Source organism: Phyllobates terribilis, unplaced genomic scaffold (genome assembly GCF_046119375.1).
Source record: "Phyllobates terribilis strain yellow unplaced genomic scaffold, ASM4611937v1 Scaffold_49__1_contigs__length_9717188, whole genome shotgun sequence".
Lineage (NCBI taxonomy): Eukaryota > Metazoa > Chordata > Amphibia > Anura > Dendrobatidae > Phyllobates > Phyllobates terribilis.
In genome coordinates, this window is record NW_027362809.1 from 8,014,964 (window position 1) to 8,036,454 (window position 21,491).

General features: G+C 43.4%; 1 protein-coding gene across 1 annotated transcript in view; it reads left to right on the forward strand.

Moving 5' to 3' along the window:
- LOC141191685 (uncharacterized) overlaps positions 1–21,491 on the forward strand; it is a 103,581-nt gene that overhangs the window by 41,895 nt on the left and 40,195 nt on the right. Inside the window, exons 8-13 of the mRNA XM_073661627.1 lie at positions 8,053–8,202; positions 8,332–8,511; positions 8,595–8,718; positions 8,802–8,899; positions 9,418–9,508; positions 13,146–14,588. Coding sequence (XP_073517728.1) covers positions 8,053–8,202; positions 8,332–8,511; positions 8,595–8,718; positions 8,802–8,899; positions 9,418–9,508; positions 13,146–14,588 — 2,086 coding nt within the window. The remainder of the gene's footprint in view (positions 1–8,052; positions 8,203–8,331; positions 8,512–8,594; positions 8,719–8,801; positions 8,900–9,417; positions 9,509–13,145; positions 14,589–21,491) is intronic.

Genomic DNA, 21,491 nt, shown 5'->3' on the forward strand with positions numbered 1-21,491 from the left:
CGGGTTCTGTGTCCCAGAGATGAACGTGCTTTGGTCCGACATGTGCATATCAATCCAATGACAAAAGCAAAATACCTTGTGAAGATGATGGCGGAAGCTGGTAAGATTGTGTCAATAACCACAGTGAAACGAGTATGGTATCAACATGGGATGAAAGGCCACTCTTCCAGGAAGAAGCCATTACTCCAAACGAAACATTAAATGTCAGATTAATGTTTGCGAATGCACACAGGAGCAAAGGCCTTAATTTTTGTAGACATCTCCTGTGGTCTGATGAAACTAAAATTGAACTTTTTGGGCATAATGACCATCGTTATGTTTGGAGGAAAAAGGGAGAAGCTTGGACGCCTAAGAACCCATCCCAACTGTGAAACACAGGGGTGGCAGCATCATGTTGTGGGGTTGTTTTTGCTGCAGGAGGGACTGGTGCACTTCACAAAATAGATGGCACCATGAGAAAAGAAGATTATGTGGCAATACTGAAGCAACATCTCAAGACATCAGCCAGGAAGTTAAAGCTTGGGCGGAAATGGGTCTTCTAAATATAAAATGACCCAAAGCTTACTGCCAAAATGGTAACAAAGTGGCTTAAGGATAATAAAGTCAATGTTTTGGAGTGGCCATCACAAAGCCCTGATCTCAATTCTATTGAAAATGTATGGGCAAAGCTGAAAAAGCAGGTGCGAGCAAGGTGACCTACAATCCTGGATCAGTTACATCAGTTTTGTCAGGAGGAATGGGCCCAAATTCCGACCAACTATTGTGAGAAGCTTGTGGAAGGATATCCCAAACGTCTGACCCAAGTTTTCAGTTTAAGGGCAATGGTACCAAATACTGATGAAATGTATGGAAACATTTGACTTTGCAGTAAGTAATAAAAATGCCTTAATACATTCTCTCTCTCTCTCATTATTCTGGCATTTGGCAAATATTAAAAATTATGGTAATCCTAATTGACCTAAAACGGGAAAGGTTTATTCTGATTTCAGGTCAGATATTGAGAAAAACATGCAAATGTGTATTTTTATATAGTGTATGTAAACCTCTGGTTTCAACTATATATGGCTACATGCACCTGCCCCCTAGATAATGTAGGCACGGCCAAGAGTTATTTAGCAGGAGGGTGAGTAAGGGGGCATTTGGGCGATATATGCCATGGTCAGGACACCCCATTAGCGAGACACATGAACAGTTTACATCAATGTGAAACCTGATACATTTCCTTTTGTATCATTGATGCAGTTAAACCCAATGTGAGAGAAGGTGATCACAATAGATGTATCCTAAAAAAGAAAAGTGAGTGGACTGTTAGACGTGATTCATTGGTCCCTAAGGAACTCAATGAGAAAATGTCCTATACCTGTTTTGTGTGAATACAGCCCCATTCTGGATTATAATTTTGGATTTTATGCTCTACTATTGCTACTTAGTTTCCTGTAAATGGGGTTCACATATTGTTGTAATTCATCGAGATATCTGAGCTTCTATATCAGAATTATTTCTTATCCGTTACTGTACAGACCAAAAGTTTGGACACACCTTCTCATTTAAAGATTTTTCTGTATTTTCATAACTATGAAAATTGTACATTCACACTGAAGGCATCAAAACTATGAATTACCACATGTGGAATTATATACTTAACAAAAAAGTGTGAAACAAGTGAAAATATGTCTTATATTCAAGGTTCTTCAAAGTAGCCACCTTTTGCTTTGATGACTGCTTTGCACATTCTTGGCATTCTCTTGATGAGCTTCAAGAGGTAGTCACCGGAAATGGTTTTCACTTCACAGGTGTACCCTGTCAGGTTTAATAAGTGGGATTTCTTGCCTTATAAATGGAGTTGGGACCATCAGTTGTGTTGTGCAGAAGTCTGGTGGATGCACAGCTGATAGTCCTACTGAATAGACTGTTAGAATTTGTATTATGGCAAGAAAAAAGCAGCTAAGTAAAGAAAAACGAGTGGCCATCATTACTTTAAGAAATGAAGGTCAGTCAGTGCGAAAAATTAGGCCAACTTTGAAAGTGTCCCCAAGTGCAGTTGTAAAAACCATCAAGCGCTACAAAGAAACTGGCTCACATGAGGACCGCCCCAGGAAAGGAAGACCAAGAGTCACCTCTGCTTCTGAGGATAAGTTTATCCGAGTCACCAGCCTCAGAAATCGCAGGTTAACAGAAGCTCAGATTAGAGACCAGGTCAATGCCACACAAAGTCCTAGCAGCAGACACATCTCTACAACAACTGTTGAGAGGAGACTTTGTGCAGCAGGCCTTCATGGTAAAATAGCTGCTAGGAAACCACTGCCAAGGACAGGCAACAAGCAGAAGAGACTTGTTTGGGCTAAAGAACACAAGGAATGGACATTAGACTAGTGGAAATCTGTGCTTTGGTCTGATGAGTCCAAATTTGAGATCTTTGATTCCAACCACAGTGTCTTTGTGCAACGCAGAAAAGGTGAACGGATGGACTCTACATGCCTGGTTCCCACCATGAAGCATGGAGGAGGAGGTGTGATGGTGTGGGGGTGCTTTGCTGTTGACACTGTTGGGGATTTATTCAAAATTGAAGGCATACTGAACCAGCATGGCTACCACAGCATCTTGCAGCTGCATGCTATTCCGTCCGGTTTGCGTTTAGTTGGACCATCATTTATTTTTCAACAGGACAATGACCACAAACACACCTCCAGGCTCTGTAAGGGCTATTTGACCAAGAAGAAGAGTGATGGGGTGCTACGCCAGATGACCTGGCCTCCACAGTCACCGGACCTGAACCCAATCGAGATGGTTTGGGGTGAGCTGGACCGCAGAGTGAAGGCAAAAGGGCCAACAAGTGCTAAGCATCTCTGGGAACTCCTTCAAGATTGTTGGAAGACCATTTCCGGTGACTACTTCTTGAAGCTCATCAAGAGAATGCCAAGAGTGTGCAAAGCAGTCATCAAAGCAAAAGGTGGCTACTTTGAAGAACCTAGAATATAAGACATATTTTCAGTTGTTTCACACTTTTTGTTAAGTATATAATGCCACATGTGTTAATTCATAGTTTTGATGCCTTCAGTGTGAATGTACAATTTTCATAGTCATGAAAATACAGAAAAATCTTTAAATGAGAAGGTGTGTCCAAACTTTTGGTCTGTACTGTATATATGATATGCATACATATTTTAGGACACTTATCTTTACACTCTTTCCTCAGTTCGAAATGTAATTAGGTAATGGCAGTTAACAGCAAGGAAGACCAAGCCGAATTTCAGTGAGAGCTGCTCGTAGGATTGCTGGAGAGGAAAATCAGAAACCCCCCTTGACTGCAAAAGACTTTCAGAAAGATTTAGAAGACTCTTTAGCTGTGGTACATTGTTCTACTGTTCAGAGACACCCGCACAAATATGGCCTTCATGAAGGAGTCATTAGAAGAAAACCTCTCCTGCGTCCTCACCATAAAATTCTGTGTCAGAAGTATGCAAAAGAACATCTAAACAAGCCTGATGCATTCTGGATACATGTTCTGTGGACTGATGAGGTTAAAATAAAACTCTTTGACCAAAATGATCAAAGGTATGTGTGGAGTAAAAAGGGCACAGAATTTCAAGAAAAGAACATCTTGCCAACCTTCACAAGCATGGGGGTGGATCAATCATGCTTTAGGGTTGTGGCATGGGATCATTTCATGGGTAGAGGGAAGAATGGATTCAATGAAATTTCAACAAATTGTTGATGCAAATAAAACACCATCTGTAAAAAAGCTGAAGTTGAAAAGAGAATGGCTTCTTCAAATGGATAATGGATTCTAAACACAGTTCAAAATCCACAATAGACAACCTCAAAGGCACAAGATGAAGGTTTTACAATGGCCCTCACAGTCCTCTGATCTGAACCTCATTGATAATCTGTGGCTAGATGTCAAAATAGCAGTACATGCAGGACGACCCAGGAATCTCACAGAACTGGAAGAATTTTCCAAGGAAGAATGAATGAAAATTCCTCAAATAAGAATTTAAAAACTCTTGTCTGGCTACAAAAAGCGTTTACAAGCTGTGATATTTGCAAAAGGTGGTGTTACTAGGTACTAACCATGCAGGGTGCCCAAACTTTTGCATCGGCCCATTTTCCGTTTTGTAATTTTGACCATGGGTGTTTACTCACAGTGGCATGTAAAGGTTTAAAGGGAATTAAGTTAAGGAAGGATTCCTTATCTTAAATGAACAGGATTTAAACAAACAGTTGTCTATACTAGAGAGAAAGCTACAGGTCGTATAACTGGGACATCCGTTCTCCTAAGAAGACCTGAAGATGCAGTGCCACAGCAATGAGTGTGTGGCCCTCATCGAATGGACTTTGAAAGTACTAGTGGGGAGTCGTACCGATGCACCTCAGCCAGTGAGGTCCTCACAAATCAACTGGGAGCTCTGAGTTGCCCTGAGGGGCTTTAACGATACATCTCAACCTGTATGGTCCCCACAGGGATGATGGACCTTCCCATAATGGCTTGCTGGACTGTTGTAGCTTTTAACAAAAGTTATGTACTGCCACATGTAACCATAAAGTTCTTGACTCTGCATAATGGAGGAGAAACGTTAACAAAGTGTTGTGCCTGCTATCTGATATATATACTGTACTTGTCATCAAGTTCTTGTAAAGTAAAGTTTATTTTTGGATTTTGGTCTCCTTCATTTATCTGCATACCATCTGGACTGGGCCTGCCAAGTACAGTGGCAGCATATGGTCTTCAGAATCGGGAAATATACATAGTAACATAGTAACATAGTTTGTAAAGCCGAATAAAGACTTGCGTCCATCAAGTTCGACCTGTTAGTTCTGTAATTGCTAAAGTTGATCCAGAGGAGGGCAAAAACCCCAAATGATTTAGCCAATCTTCACCTGAGGAAAAATTCCCTCCCGACTCTGAAACCAGCAGTCAGAATAAATCCCTGTATCATCCTACTATTTTATTCTTATTTTTAAGTATATGCTGAAATCTGCCTGGTATCTAGAAATGCATCCAGTCCCTGCTTGATCTGGTGTAGTGAATCCGACATTACCGTCTCCTCACTCAGTGAATTCCATATTCTCACTGCTCTTACCGTAAAGAACCCCTTCCTATGCTGGTGCTGAAACCTTTTCTCTTCCAGTCTTAGTGAATGCCCTCTTGTTACCGTAATATCCCTCCTTTTGAACAAATCCCGGGCAAGATCTCTATACTGTCCCCTAACATATTTGTACTGCACACATTTATTATGTCCTCCCTCAACCTTCTCTTTTCCAGGCTGAATAGTCCTAGTTTTGCCAACCTCTCTGGGTATTGCAGTCCCTCCATTCCCTTTATTAATTTTGTTGCCCTCCTTTGTACCCTTTCAAGCTCATTTATATCCTTTCTATATATTGGGGCCCATAACTGAGCACAGTATTCCAAGTGTGGTCTGACCAGTGCTTTGTACAGTGGAAGAACAATGTTCTCATCCTTTGCAGCTATACCTCTTCTGATACATCCCATTACCCTGTTTGCCCTTACAGCAGCGGCCTGACTTTGGGTACTCCAATTTAATATGACTCCGCCAAATTAAAGTCTGTGATGCAATGTGTCATTGGTGGATGGAACAAGACATGATGTCCCAGATGTGCTCAATTGGATTCAGGTCTGGGGAATGGACAGGCCATTCCAAAGCATCAATGCCTTCATCATACAGGAACTGCTGACACACTTCAGCCACATGAGGCCTAGCATTGTCATGCATCAGAAGGAAACCAGGGCCCATTGCACCTGCATACGGTTTCACAATGGATCTGGGGATCTCATCCCAGGACCTAATGGCAGTCAGGGTACCTCTGGCTAGCACATGGAGGGCTGTGCTTCCCTCCAAAGAAATGCCACCCCACACCATTACTGACCCACTGCCAAACCGGTCGTGCTGGAGAACATTCTCCACTGCATCTCCAGACTCTGTCATGTCTGTCACATGTGCGCAGTATGAACCTGCTCTCATCCGTGAAGAACACAGGGCGCCAATGTGGAATCTGCCAATCTTGGTGTTCTCTGGCAAATGCCAATGACCCTGCACTTTGTTGGACTGTAAGCGCAACACCCACTTGTGGACTTCCAGCCTTCATACCACCCTCATGGAATCTGTTTCTGACAGTTTGAGCTGACAAATAAATGTTAGTGGCCTGTTGGAGGTCATTTTGCAGGGATCTTGCACTTCTCCTCATGTTCCTCCTTGCACAAAGGAAGAGGTAGCAGTCCTGATGCTGGATTGTTGCCCTCCTACGGCCCCCTCCACATCTCCTGGTGTACTGGCCTGTCTCCTGGTACAGTATATGCTCCATGCTTTGGACACTATGCTGACACACAGTTACCCTTCTTGCCATAGCTCTCATTGATGTGCCATCCTGGATGAGCTGCACTACATGAGCTACTTCCTTGGGTTGTAGACACTGCCTCATGCTACTGTACCTCTAGGGGTGAGAGCAATGAGAAAATGCAAAAGTGACCAAAATAGCCAAAAAGGATGAGAACAGAGAAATGGTCTGTGGTCACCATCTGCAGAACCATTCCTTTATAGGGGGTGTCTTGCTAATTGACTATCATTTCTACCAGTTGTCTGTTCCATTTACACAACAGCAGGAGAAATTGATTCACAATCAGTGTTGTTTCATAACTGGACCGGTTGATTTCACAGAACTGTGATTGACTTTGAGTTACATTGTGATGTTTAAGTGCTCCCTTTATATTTTTGAGTAGTGTACTTAACAGCCCCATACACGAGATAAGTGTTGGCTGAACGGTCATTTGGCAGATGGCTATTTTTCCCGACTCCCCCAGACACACAAATATTCCATCTTTCTTGTGGTCTGTATGAGAGAGTCACCACCAGACTCCTCTAGCGGAGGATTATCTACAGGAAGAACAAACAATTAGCCTCTAAAATTCAGGATGCCAGATCCTTCTCTGCCCTGACATCATCTGTCGGGAGGCCCCCAAATACATTATATAGTCAGCCAACCCCCAATTCATTACTTCCATGCAACTTTATTCTAATGTGTATGGGGGCTTTACAGTGTAACTCATTGGAATCTGCCTCTGGCCCGGCCTAATAGACTTTCGTACATTGCAGGTCCAGACACCATTATTAGGTTTTTAAGTATTGTAGTAACTAGCTAGCCCCATACTATCGAGTATTGGGGGAGGAGGGGCATTCACCCGAACTCTGTCAAACCTTATTAGATGCCATGTTTGCTTTTGACACCAGCAAGTGGTTAAACTGCCAGGGTTCTTGTTGCAGCCGCACCTGTGCCATCCCTGCGGTGTACATCTATGTTCCGGTGCTCAAAGGAATTAATTATATTAAAACAAATGTTTAATGTGTTAGAAAATAACAAAATTTGTCTTATGCTGTTTGCATGTGTTTTTCTTTTTATTAGAATTGTTGGTGCCAATTTTCTTTTGTTTTTCTTGTAATATAGGAAAGCCTAAGGCCAGAAATAAACCCCATAAAACACTGTACATGAAGACTTTGGTATCAAACAATTTCTGCCGACAATATTTGCATCAACAAAAAAAGTTTTATAAATGCATCAAACTTCTGTGTGTGAATCAGACATAAAATCTAACAAGATAGAAGATTACAGTCCGGGGAAGACTGGAAACATTCATATAGACGGGTGGTGATGTAGTCAGTGATGGACTCTGGCCAAATATGTTTCTAGAGCCGTAGAAGAAGATGAAAATGTCGTCCTCATCATGAAGTAGTTATTTCTCATGTCACGTGTAATGAATATCTCCTGCAGTATAGATAATGCCGATTCCAGTGTCGATAAATGAGACGACAACTAGCATTATGGAAGATGAGTCTATGAGAAACTTATTCAGCTGCAGACTCCGAGGAAGAAACTGCTTGTTGTCTGTGGCCTAAAATATATTTGTTTTATTAGCAGATATAAAGAAAAAAACTAAATAGTGTAAAATAATAAATCTCATATTTTTCTCTAATTATCTCTAGTAATTGTATTATTACACAGGATTTTTATGATGTTACATCTACTTATCTTCTCATTTAGGTCTCTACAATAGTCGATCTGCTCAGTGACAATCTTCTATATAAGAGAGTTTTCCTGATTTACCCATCAAAACTGGGTATGGACAAGGACAAGATGGCAGAGAAAATATTACACCTCGCCCTAGAGATCCTCTTTCATCTTACTGGAGAGGTGAGAGATTCTGATGACGTCACATTACATCATTCTTATCTATGGGAATAACAGATGGACAGAACTGGAGAGGTGAGGACTCTGGAAATGTCTGGAGGGAGATTTATTAATGTCTCTCTCCATAACCAGGATTACACAGTAGTGAAGAAGACCTCTAGTGAGCGCTGTCAGGACCCTGTGTCTGAGGGATGGAGAAGACCCCTGAGCCCAATCACGTGGCCTCCATCTCACCCCCTGATACATGAGGACATTAATGACCAGAAGATCCTAGAACTCGCCTACAAGATGATTGAGCTGCTGACTGGAGAGGTGACACTGCTGGGAATGCTAAGATATTATACAGTAACGCTATGAAGGGATTGCAGTGATGACATTATCATTGTATGTGTCAGGTTCCTATAAGGTGTCAGGATGTTGCCGTCTATTTCTCCATGGAGGAGTGGGAGTATTTAGAAGGACACAAAGATCTGTACAAGGACGTCATGATGGAGGTTCCTCAGCCCCTCACATCTCCAGGTAATAGACAGGATTAAATACACATGACCTATAATTATCTGTATGTAAAGAATGAATTCAGTCCCTGTATGTGTTTCCTCCAGATCTATTCAGTAAGAAGACACCACCAGAGAGATGTCCCCCTCCTCTTCTTCCACAGGACTGTAAACAAGAAGACCCCAATGTTCCTCAAGAACATCAGGTAGATGGAGAGAAGATATCATGAGATCTTCTCTATGATATGTAGTGGCTGTGAAGGTCTTGTGCTCAGCAGGGCTGTGGTGTCTGAATCGGAGCCCATTTTGGCAGAGTCGGAGTGGTATAAAATGGACCGACTCTGACTCTTAAAATATATAATAAATTGGGTACAGTAGTTCAATGCAGTTTGTGGGGAATATTTTTTCATAAGAATTTGGGAAAGTTATGAAATGTCCTATAAATGGCTGTCCTATTCCTGATCTAAGGGTCTAGACTTTTAGCTGAGATGAATCTGTGCTACAGTAAATTTATCACTTAAACATGAGCCATGTATGAGGGAGTTGTGGAGTCGGTATCATGAAAATTGAGGAGTTAGAGGTTTGGCTTACCAACTCCACAGCCCTGGTGCTCAATCTTGTTTTATCCACCAGTATTATATGGTTTATACTTGTGTAATGAGAACGGTGGAGATGGCAGGATTAGAGCTGATCATAGATGTGACTTTTACAATATTTGTTTCAGGGTGAAGATCTGACCCATATTGATACTACAGAGACATATGTGAGGGGGGATGAGCGGTGTAAAGAGGAGATTCCTACATATGACTACCCAGGTGAGTAGTGACCACTAAATGCAGAGAAGTCACAGATTCTTCTCAGTCACCGGCTGTGGCTGCTTTATCGGTGGTGAAGTCCGGCCGTATCACAATCGTGTGATCACCATTCTTCCACTAGACCACAACATTCTCCCCTACACAAAACTGTTAACCCCGTTCTGATGTTGTAAGTAATAATACGTCCCTGTGCCCTGGACCTTATGGACCAGGAACGTATTATTACTACATGGCGATCACACCCGCACACAGGCACAGGCTGTACGGGCGCAATAGCCACCCGTGTCAGCTGATTCTGACAGCTGACACCCGGCACGCAGTGTCCGCACCGCTCCCAGCAGCACTTTAACCCCCTAAATGCTGTAATCACTGTGATTGCAGCATTTAGCGAGTGAGCAGAGGAATAGCAGCGGGGTCTCGATCGTTGCCATGGTGACCCGATGTCGTCATGACAACATCCGGGTCACCAGCCCCAGCAAGTTAGTTTGATCATGCGCAGTGCATGATCAAAGTAACTTGTGTCTGCAGAGCTGACCGTTTATTAGTTATAGCAGTGATCCTGCTCTGCTATACCTTATAACTGCGATCAGCCTGTTGTAAAAATATATAAAAAAATATATATTTTTACAAGATATATTAAAAATAATATATGAAAAAAGAAATAAACAATAAAAACGCACATATTTGGTATTGCCGCGTCAGGAACGACCTGACCTATAAAGCTGTCCCACTAGTTAACCCCTTTAGTGAACACAGTAAAAGAAAAAAAACTAGCAAAAAACGGTGTTTTATCATTGTCAAACAAAAAGTAGAATAAAACGCAATAAAAAAGATGAATGTAAATAAAAATGGTACCGCTGAAAACGTCATCTTGTCCCGAAAAAAGAAGCCGCCATACAGCTCCAATGGTTGAAAAATAAAAAAGTTACAGCTCTCAGAATAAAGCAATGCAAAAAAAAATAGTTTTTATTGTGTAACAGCGCCAAAACCTAAAAAAAACAATATAAATGTAGTGCGGCTGTAATCGTACTGATCCGAATAATAAAGCGGCCTTATAAATTTTTCCACACGCGGAACGGCATAAAAAGAACCCCCAAAAAAGTATTCCTGAATTGGTGGTTTTTGTTTATTCCACCTCCCAAAGATCGGAATAGAAAGTGATAAAAAAAGTCACGTGCCCAAAATGAGTACCAATAAAAACATCAACTTGTCCCGCAAAAACAAGCCTCAACATGACTCTGTCGGACGAAATATGGAAAAATTATAGCTATCAAAATATGGCGATGCAAAAACCCTCAGTGAACTGCAGCCTTGCAGCGCTGGGATCCTGGGTTCAAATCCAACCAAGGACAACACCTGCAAGGAGTTTGTATGTTCTCCCCGTGTTTCTCTGGCTTCCTCCCACACTTCAAAGACATACTACTGATAGGGAATTTAGATTGTGAGCCCCAATGTGAACAGTGCCAATAATGTCTGTAAATTGTCTGAATTGTAAAGCGCTGCGGAATATGTTGGCACTATATAAATAAAAAGATTATTATTATTATATTTTTGTACCTTAGATGTGAGTTCCTTATACTCCAACATTACACATATTTTAGGTTTAGAGGCTATTGATCATTATTTGTGTTCAGATACCTCTATATTTTTGGAACAGAAAAGGTTCTTATTAGAAAGTATTGAGTTTATCTTAAATAATAAAAAAAAAATATTTGAAGGGACCACATAAACAGATGAGAGGTTGTGCGATGGGGATGAGATTCGTCCCTAGCTATGCTAATTTATTTATGGGGAGGTTTGAGTCCATCTTCATCGTACAGTCCCATTTATATACTAGACATATATGTCTCTATAGGAGATTTATAGATGATCCTTTCTTTGTCAGGACTGGTACCCTTGAGGAAGTTTTTCATCTAATATATCCAGTTTAAGTATTCAATTCCTTGACCTCCTGATTCAAAAAAAACCCAGAAGGAAAGATAATCACCTCCATGCATTTCAAAGAGGTGGATGTGAATAGTTACCTAGCATATGATAGCAGCCATCTTCCAGCCTGGGTGCGTAATATTCCCTATGGACTGTATTGGAGAATTAGGAAAAATTGTAGTAGAGATGTGGATTTTATTAATGAATCTAGGATTTTAAAGATGAGATTCAGGGAAAAGGGATATCCTGACAAATTATTAAGTGATGCATATAAGAAAGCCAAATATTTACCCCAAGAAAAATGCTTGGAAATGATAAACAATAAGGGGAATCTGGCCCGACCTACCACTGTGGTAAAAAATGAGACTATTAAACCATTGAGTGCCGAGTATAGTCTCATTACAACATTTAGCCAATCTAGAGTTATTCTTAATAACCTATTGAAGATGTACTGGTTAATTTTATCCAGTGATCCCATTTTGGGCAAGCAACTACCGGCCAAACCAAGGATTATATATAGGAGGTGTCAGAATATGAAAAATGTGTTAGAGCCTAGCTCCACATCACTGACTAAGAGTTATATAAAGTATAAAAATATAAACCAAGGAAGGGGGGATGGGTGCTTTAGATGTAGAACATCAAAATGTCTTTGTTGTGGGATCTTTAATAATGGAACAAAAACTTTTATAATTCGCACACCACGGGGGAGACTTTTCAGATTAGATGCTGGACAGACTGCCAGTTGTCATATGTGATATATTTGTTGGAGTGCACATGTGGTCTACAGTATGTAGGTCGCACCATACAACCAATGCGCGCCAGGCTAAATAAACATCGGCAGAATATCAGAAATGGAGATTTGTTCCATAGTTGTCAAAGCACTTCTTAGAAGATCAGAAAGATCCAAAATATCTACACCTTACGATTATTGATCATATATCTGACACGGTGCATGATAGATAGAAAAGGTTGGTAAACCGGGAAAATTATTGGATCTATAAGTTGGGAACTTTATCCCTGGAAGGTCTGAATCTCTCACTTGAAAATATTATTAACTAAGTAATATCATTTATATAGAATTGAAAAATATAGTGGATATTTATTTTTATTAGGTTTTTAATAAGTTAATATGAGTGTAATTATGAATAACTGCAGCTTTTACTCTTTTTATATTCTCCTTTTATATGTATATGCAGAGTAGGAGGGCTTCTTAAAGAAAACTTAACATGTCTGTGAGAGCCAGAATTCTTGCTGGTTGGTAGGTGATCAAATACTTATTTCATGCAATAAAATGCAAATTGATTATTTAAAAATCATACAATGTGATTTTCTGTTTTTTATTTTTAGATTCTGTCTCTCACAGGTGAAGTGGATATACGATAAAAATTACAGACCTCTCCATTCTTTGTAGATGGGAAAACTTGGAAAATCACTAGCGTATCAAATACCTATTTTCCCCACTATACATAACATTGTTTGGCTTTTTAATACATATTTGGGAGGCAGAATGAACAATCAGTTGAACACCTCGCTCTACTGGTTCATGCTATGAGGTTTTCTATTAGACTGTGAACTGTCATTGTCCTGGTGAATAATTCAATATTTTTTACATAACTTCCCATTTTTACAGACAGTTTAAGTAGAAATGTTCAAAACTATAAAATTCAAGGATATTTAATTCAAAAATAATAATTGGTTTTATTCTTGGCAGATGACTGTACCAGGAGATCAGAGGGACAGCTGACATCTTCAATTTTTAAATCGGGTGATCTTGAGATCCCCCAAGATGCAATTGAAGTGAATGCCATTTCTCCAGATTTACCATCATCCCTTCACAGAAAAGATCTGTCATCTGATCCTATGAAACAGGTCCTATCTTCTGGTTCATTACCGACTACTAAGGAAAATCAAAGTCACAAAAAAAGCATTAAAAAACAAACTGCTCCTAAAGCAAAGAAGCCATTTTCACATTCAGAATATAGAAATAGTTTTCCTCTCAAAATGTCTCTTCTTAAACATCAAAAAATTCACACAGCAGAGAATAGATTTTCTTGTTCCAAGTGTGGGAGATGTTTTAACCAGAAATCAAATCTTGTTAGTCACCAGAGAACTCACACAGGGGAGAAGCCATTTTCATGTTCAGAATGTGGGAAATGTTTTAACCGGAAATCAGATGTTATTATACACCAGAGAACCCACACAGGGGAGAAACCTTTATCATGTTCAGAATGTGGAAAATGTTTTACACAGAAATCACATCTTGTTAGTCACCAGAGAATTCACACAGGGGAGAAGCCATTTTCATGTTTAGAATGTGGGAAGTATTTTACACAGATATCAAGTCTTATCAGACATCAAAGAACCCACACAGGGGAAAAGCCTTTTTCATGTTCAGAATGTGGAAAATGTTTTACACAGAAATCAAATTTTGTTAATCACCAAAGAACTCACACAGGAGTGAAGCCATTTTCATGTTTAGAATGTGGGAAATGTTTTAACCGGAAATCAGATGTTGTTATACACCAAAAAACCCACACAGGGGAGAAGCCTTTTTCATGTTTAGAATGTGGGAAATGTTTTAACCGGAAATCAGATGTTGTTATACACCAGAGAACTCACACAGGGGAGAAGCCTTTTTCATGTCCAGAATGTGGGAAATGTTTTAACCGGAAATCAGATGTTGTTATACACCAGAGAACCCCCACGAGGAAGAAGCCTTATTTATGTTCAGAATGTGGGAAATGTTTTAACAGGAAAACAAATTTTGTTAATCACCAAAGAATTCACACAGGAGAGAAGCCTTTTCGATGTAAAGAATGTGGTAAATGTTTTATTGTGAAATCAGATGTTGTTATACACCAGAGAACCCACACAGGGGAGAAGCCTTTTTTATGTACAGAATGTGGAAAATGTTTTAACCGGAAAGCAGATGTTGTTATACACCAGAGAACCCACACAGGGAAGAAGCCTTATTTATGTTCAGAATGTGGGAAATGTTTTAACCGGAAATCAGATGTTGTTATACACCAGAGAACCCACACAGGGGAGAAGCCTTTTTCATGTACAGAATGTGGGAAATGTTTCAACCGGAAAGCATATGTTGTTATACACCAGAGAACCCACACAGGGGAGAAGCCTTATTTATGTTCAGAATGTGGGAAATGTTTTAACTGGAAATCAACTCTTGTTACACATCAGAGAACTCACACAGGATAGAAGCCATTTTCATGGAAAATGTTTTGCGGATAAATAAGCTCTTCTTAGTCACCAGAGCAGTCACACAAGGAAGAAGCCTTTTATATATTCTTAAAGTGGGAAATGTTTAACTTGGAAAGACACACTTATTAGCAGGAAAAAATCTTTCTAATAAGTTAGTGCGTCTTATAGACTTTAGGCAGCTTCCTGTTACTGAGGAGAACATTGAAACAGTGTCCTTCCTGATCAATCAGAAAATTGCTCTCTCCTCCACTCCACTTATCTAACTGATTGGTGCAAAGTAGGAGAAGAAACTACAGGGACCTGCACAGAGGCTGCATGTCCAGAATAAGCAGCTGAAGACTTCCTTAAGGACCTTTCAGATCATGTAACACTGTTTTACATATTTTCAAAAGTTGTCAGGTTCATTTATGAAATGAGCCATTTTTTTATGATTTTGACCATGTGAATTCAAATAGCACAATAAAATTTTTTAGTTGCCTCTTGTTTCTGTGATATCAAAGAGTTTTCCTTTTACTGCTACATATAATTGATGAAAAAACACAGCAAAAAAGGGCAGCAGGGACCTGCCCAGATCTTCAGAACTAAATGCACTACCAGGATGCAGCAAACCCACATAAAGATGGCGGATACACAGGTGCAGAATACTGATGAGACAATCACTCACAACCTACCATTTCATGGAGGGGGTGACTGCGTAGTATTTGAATTGCACACAAAAAGGATTGTATAGGGTGCTGTTCACACTAGGGTAGTGCACAGTATCCGGCTTACAGCCTACTAGCTAAGCCCATACTATTAGATTAAGCAGGCTGTCCGGTATTATCCAAGTGCACCCCATGGGAACAGACACCCCAGTTTACAATGCCCGCACTGATGGGCCTGGCTGCACCCTGGGATAAAAAAGTGTAAAAATACATATGTATAATATATGAGGTATTAGTTGATATTTTGGCCAAAATATCTAAGCTCGTAACCCGTGACAAGGGTCCTAATGCTTACGAGCCCTACTCTAAACACAAAAAGCAAAGCCAAACCAAGAAGAATTAAAATTCCCCCAAAAATTCAAGAAAAAACACAGCAAAAAAGGGCAGCAGTGTTTACCTGCCCAGATCTTCAGAACTAAATGCACTACCAGGGTGCAGCAAACCCACATACAGATGGCGGCTACACTGATGAGACAATCACTCACAACCTACCATTTCATGGAGGGGTGACTACGTAGTATTTGAATTGCACACAAAAAGACTCGTAAGCGGTTTGCGAGCTTACGTATTTTGGCCAAAATATCAACTAGTACCTCATATATAATATAACACTACAAGCATCCGTCTGTCCGAAGCCTCTATAGCAATCTCCGGCGCCATACACTCCTCTTACCTGCGCAAGGCGTGTCGCACTTGCGCAGTCTTGCCCCAGACAGAAGAACGCATGGAACCATTGCAGGTAAGAGGAGTGTATGGCGCCGGAGATCGCGGTATGCGAAGACATTGAATGCATACCGCAATCTCCAGCGCCATACTTACATACTTACCTGACCGGGAGGAGCGGTGCCTCTCTCCTCGCCAGAGACCGGGGGTGGAGTGAAGGTGTCAAAATCAGTGCATGCGCATAGCGCTATCCAGCGCCATTTTACTGAAGACACATTTGCAGTGTGTCTTCAGCAAAATGGTGCCGGACAGCGCTGTATGGGCACTCGCGTACTCCGGCGCTACACTCCTCCCCCGGCCTCCGGCAGAACAGGACACAGCAGCGCTGGAGCACAGGGAAGAAAGGTGAGTATAAGTGGGTTTTTTTGTATGTGTGCAGCGTGAAAGGGATGAGGGGTACCATGCATACCAGGATTGGGGGATGAGGGGGCCACACATACCAGGATTGCGGGGTCAGGGGGCCACACATACCAGGATTGGGGGATGAGGGGTACCATACATACCATGATTGGGGGTGAGGGGACCATGCATACCAGGATTGGGAGGTGAGGGGACCATGCATACCAGGATTGGGAGGTGAGGGGACCATGCATACCAGGATTGGGAGGTGAGGGGGCCACGTATACCAGGATTGGGAAGTGAGGGGGCCACGCATACCAGGATTGGGGGATAAGGGGGCCACACATACCAGGATTGGGGGATGAGGGGTACCATGCATACCAGGATTGGGGGATGAGGGGTACCACACATACCAGGATTGGGGGATGAGGGGTACCACGCATACCAGGATTGGGGGATAAGGGGTACCAAGCATACCAAGATTGGGGGATGAGGAGTGCCATGCATACCAGGATAGGGATGAGGGCGCCATACATACCAGGATTGGGGATGAGAAATTCATGCATACCAGGTTGAGGGATTGGGTACCATACATACCAGGATTGGGGATGTGGGGTGCCATGCATACCAGGATTGGGGGATGAGGGGTGCCATACATACCAGGATTGGGATGAGGGGTGCCATGTATATCAAATTTGGGATGAGGGGTGGCATGCATACCAGGATGAGAGATGGGATGCCATGCATACCAGGATTGGGATGAGGGGTGCCATGTATACCAGATTTGAAATGAGGGGTGGCATGCATACCAGGATTGGGGGATGAGGGGTGCCATGCATACTAGGATTGGGGAATGAGGGGAACAGGGAAGAAAAGGTGAGTATAAGTGAGTTTTTTTTGTATGTATGCAGCGTGAAAGGGAAGGGGGGCCATGCATACCAGGATAGGGATGAGGGGTACCATGTATACCAGGATAGGGATGAGGGGTACCATGCATACCAGGATAGGGATGAGGGGTACCATGCATACCAGGATGAGGGATGGGGTGCTATGCATACCAGGATAGGGATGAGGGGTACCATGCATACCAGGATAGGGATGAGGGGTACCATGCATACCTGGATAGGGATGAGGGGTACCATGCATACCTGGATAGGGATGAGGGATGGGGTACCATGCATACCAGGATTGGGTATGAGGGAGCCATGCATGCCAGGATTGGGATGAGGGGTGCCATGCATACCAGTATTGGGGGTGAGGGGTGCCATGCATACCAGGATAGGGATGAGGGGTACCATGCATACCAGGATAGGGATCTGGGGGGGCCATGCATACTATGATTCGGATGAGGGGTCATGCATACCAGGATAGGGATGAGGGGTACCCTGCATACCAGGATGAGGGATGGGGTGCCATGCATACCAGAATAGGGATGATAGGTACCATGCATACCAGGATGAGGGGTACCATACATACCAGGATAGGGATGAGGAGTGCCATGCATACAAGGATTGGGGATGAGGGGGGCCATGCATACCAGGATAGGGATGAGGGAGCCATGCATACCAGGATGAGGGGCAGCATGCATGCCAGGATTGGGATGAGGGGTGCCATGCATGCCAAGATTGGGGATGAGGGGTGCCATGCATGCCAGGATTGGGGATGAGGGGTGCCATGCATACCAGGATTGGAGGTGAGGGGTGCCATGTATACAGGATTGGGGGTGAGGGGTGCCATGCATACCAGGATTGGAGGTGAGAGGTGCCATGCATACCAGGATTAGTGGTGAGAGGTGCCATGCATACCAGAATTGGGGGTGAGGGGTGCCATGCATACCAGAATTGGGGGTGAGGGGTGCCATGCATACCATGATTGGGGGTGAGGAGTGCCATGCATACCAGGATAGGGATGAGGGCAGCACATAACAGGATGGGGAACAGGATGGGGCAGCACAAATACCAGGATTGGGGCTGCACAAATACCAGCATGGGAGACCATATACCAATAAAAATGCTCGCCACACGGACATAGAACGGGCTCAATAGCTAGTAAATTATATATATGTATTTTTGCACTTTCTTATTCCAGGGTGCAGCCACACCCATCAGTGTGAGCATTGTAAACTCGGGTGTCTGTTCCCATGGGGTGCACTTGGATAGTACTGGGAAACCCGCCTAATCTAATAGTATGGGCGTAACTAATAGGCTGTAAGCCGGATACTGTGCACTACCCTAGTGTGAACAGCACCCAATACAAGCCTTTTTGTGTGCAATTCAAATACTAAGCAGTCACCCCTCCATGAAATGGTAAGTTGTGAGTGATTGTCTCATCAGTATTCTGCACCTGTGTAGCTGCCATCTTTATGTGGATTTGCTGCACCCTGGTAGTGCATTTAGTTCTGAAGATTTGGACAGGTAAACATTAGTGATGAGCGAGCATGCTTGCTACTGCTCGGTGCTCGCCCAAGTATCTCACTTCTCGGCACTCGCCGAGTATTTCCGGGGTTGCTCGGCGGGAGCTCGGTCCCCTCCCTGCATGTTTGGCGCTCTTTAGAGCTCCAATCAACATGCAGGGATTGCCTGTCACTCATTGTAATGCCGCAGCCATGGTGGTTGTGGCATTACAGTGATTGGCTGGCCGCACAGCATCATCGGGTCTATATCAGACCTGGCGCCGCTGTGCTCGTCACAGTCACTCTGGAATCAGGTAGAGTAGGGAGAGGTGCTGCTGCGTCAGGGAGAGATTTGCTTGTGTATTAGGTACTGTAGGGAGAAAAACCGTACATTACACATATCCAGCTTAACAAACAGTCCTTTTGAGGACTAACTAATCCATCTGCAGAGATATCAGGCAGGCAGTGTATATAGGCAGGCAGTGTATATAGCAGACTGCAGTGCATATAGCACAAGAGGCTCCATTCTAATTCTGCCTTCTGCTGCTGTTAGATATTTCTATACAAAGGCCCAGGTCTCAGGGGCCAGGAATACTTTTTTGGATCTTAATCCTCATTATTTGCTTAAAAAGCAATCCAGAGAACACCGTTTTTCTGTGCCATTTGCTTGTTGGCACTGGAGAATACAGCCAGGTCTTTTCCATATTAGAGCGCTAGAAATCCAGCTACTTAAAACTGTGTTTTCTCCGTCACACGGATCTCATATACATTTTCAGAAAATACTGCCATTTTTGGCCTCCATTCCAATTTTTTTCACTGTGTCAGCGAAGTTTTTGACACCGGTTTGCTGTTCAAACTAGTTACCTACAGGCCAGGTATTTAAAACTCTGTTTTCTACGCCACACGGATCACATATAAGTTCGCTCCAAACTCAGTCATTTGTAGTGAGTGTGGAAGATACTGTCCTCCATTTAAAATGGGCAAGGCACGTGGCAAGGGATGGGGAACTGGACGTGATGGTGATGGTGCATGCAGAGGCCGAGGACAAGGCCGTGGGCAAGCTGAAATTGTGCCACAACAAACACCCACATCTTCTCGCCCGACCTTCCTGTCCCAATTCCTAGGGGACTGCAGCACACCACTATTGAACCCAGAGCAGTGTCAAAAGGTTGATGGTTGGATAGCGGACAATGCTTCCAGTCACTTAGCCACCACCACCCTGTCTTCCACACGGTCAAGTCTCAGTAGCCGTGAGTCTGGACCGCATATTCCTCACCCTGATCCTCCTTTCTCCCACCATGCCGAGTAGCCGGAGACAACTGATCCCACACTTGGACACTCTGAAGAGCTGTTCACTTTTCCATTTACAGATTCGGGCCTCTCGCCCGGTCCACTTGAAGCAGGGCAAGAGGAGATCGCATGTAGGGATGCCCAAATATTTGAGCAGCCACGGTCACATGAAGGCGACAGTGGGAAAGTGTCACAAGAGGGGGACGATGATGAGACACAATTGCCAGAAAGTCAGGAGGAGGACCAGGGTGCGGAAGTGGAAGACAAGGTGGTGGATGATATAGTAACTGACCCAACCTGGCAGCAGGACATGCAAAGCGAGGACAGCACCACACAGGTGGAGGGAACCAGAGCACCCCAACATGCAGGAAGAAGCAGTGTGGTGGCAGCAGACAGAAGGCAGGCAACCGTTCCCCATAACACCAACACGAAGGAAGTTGCCAGTTCAACTGTTAGGTCTTCCCGAGTCTGGTTGTTTTTGTAAAGACTCTGCCGATAACCCCACAAAGGCCATTTGCACCACCTGCCAGGCCAGCATCAGCAGGGGTGGCAAAATGACCAGCCTGACCACCACCAGCATGATCAGGCACATGGCAGCAAAGCACCCGATTTTGTGGGCCGAACTCCAGGGTCCAGGAACAGTGTCTGCGGGTGGCACCATTGCTTCTTCCGCTGTTGTGCAAGCAAGCCAATCCCCTGTCCATGGTGCATGCGAAGATGCCTCCTGCCCTGCACCTGTCACTGCACACTCTCAAGTAGCAGCATCAGGAAGCATGTCCATGTCCTTGTCCCAGTGCAGCGTTCAGTTGTCCATACCCCAGTCCTTGGAACACAAGCGCAAATATGCAGCCAATGCCCCACAGGCCACACTACTAAATTCACACATTTCACGACTGCTTGCACTCAAAATGTTGCCTTTTAGGCTCGTGGAGATGGAAGCATTCCGCAACCTGATGGCAGCGGCGGTCCCTCGGTACTTGGTCCCCAGCCGCCACTAATTCTCCCGTGTGCCGTCCCTGCATTACACAAGCAGGTGTCCCAAAACATTAGCCGTGCCCTCAACAACGCAGTTACTGGGAAAGTCCACCTTACCACGGACACATGGATAAGTGCTTGTGGGCAGGGACGGTACACTGGGTTAACATAGTGGAAACCGGGACCCAGTCGGACCTTGGGATGGAACACGTCCTCCCAACGCCAAGGATTGCGGGCCCTAGGTCAATCAGGGTTTCCTCCACGGTCTACAGCTCCTGCACCTCATCCTCCTCCTCCTCTTCAGCCTCCATATCCGAAATGACCACATCAGTCACAAGCTGGAAGCACTGCAGCACTGCCTCAGCCAAGCGGCAACAAGCTATGCTGAAGTTAATATGCTTAGGTGACAAACCGC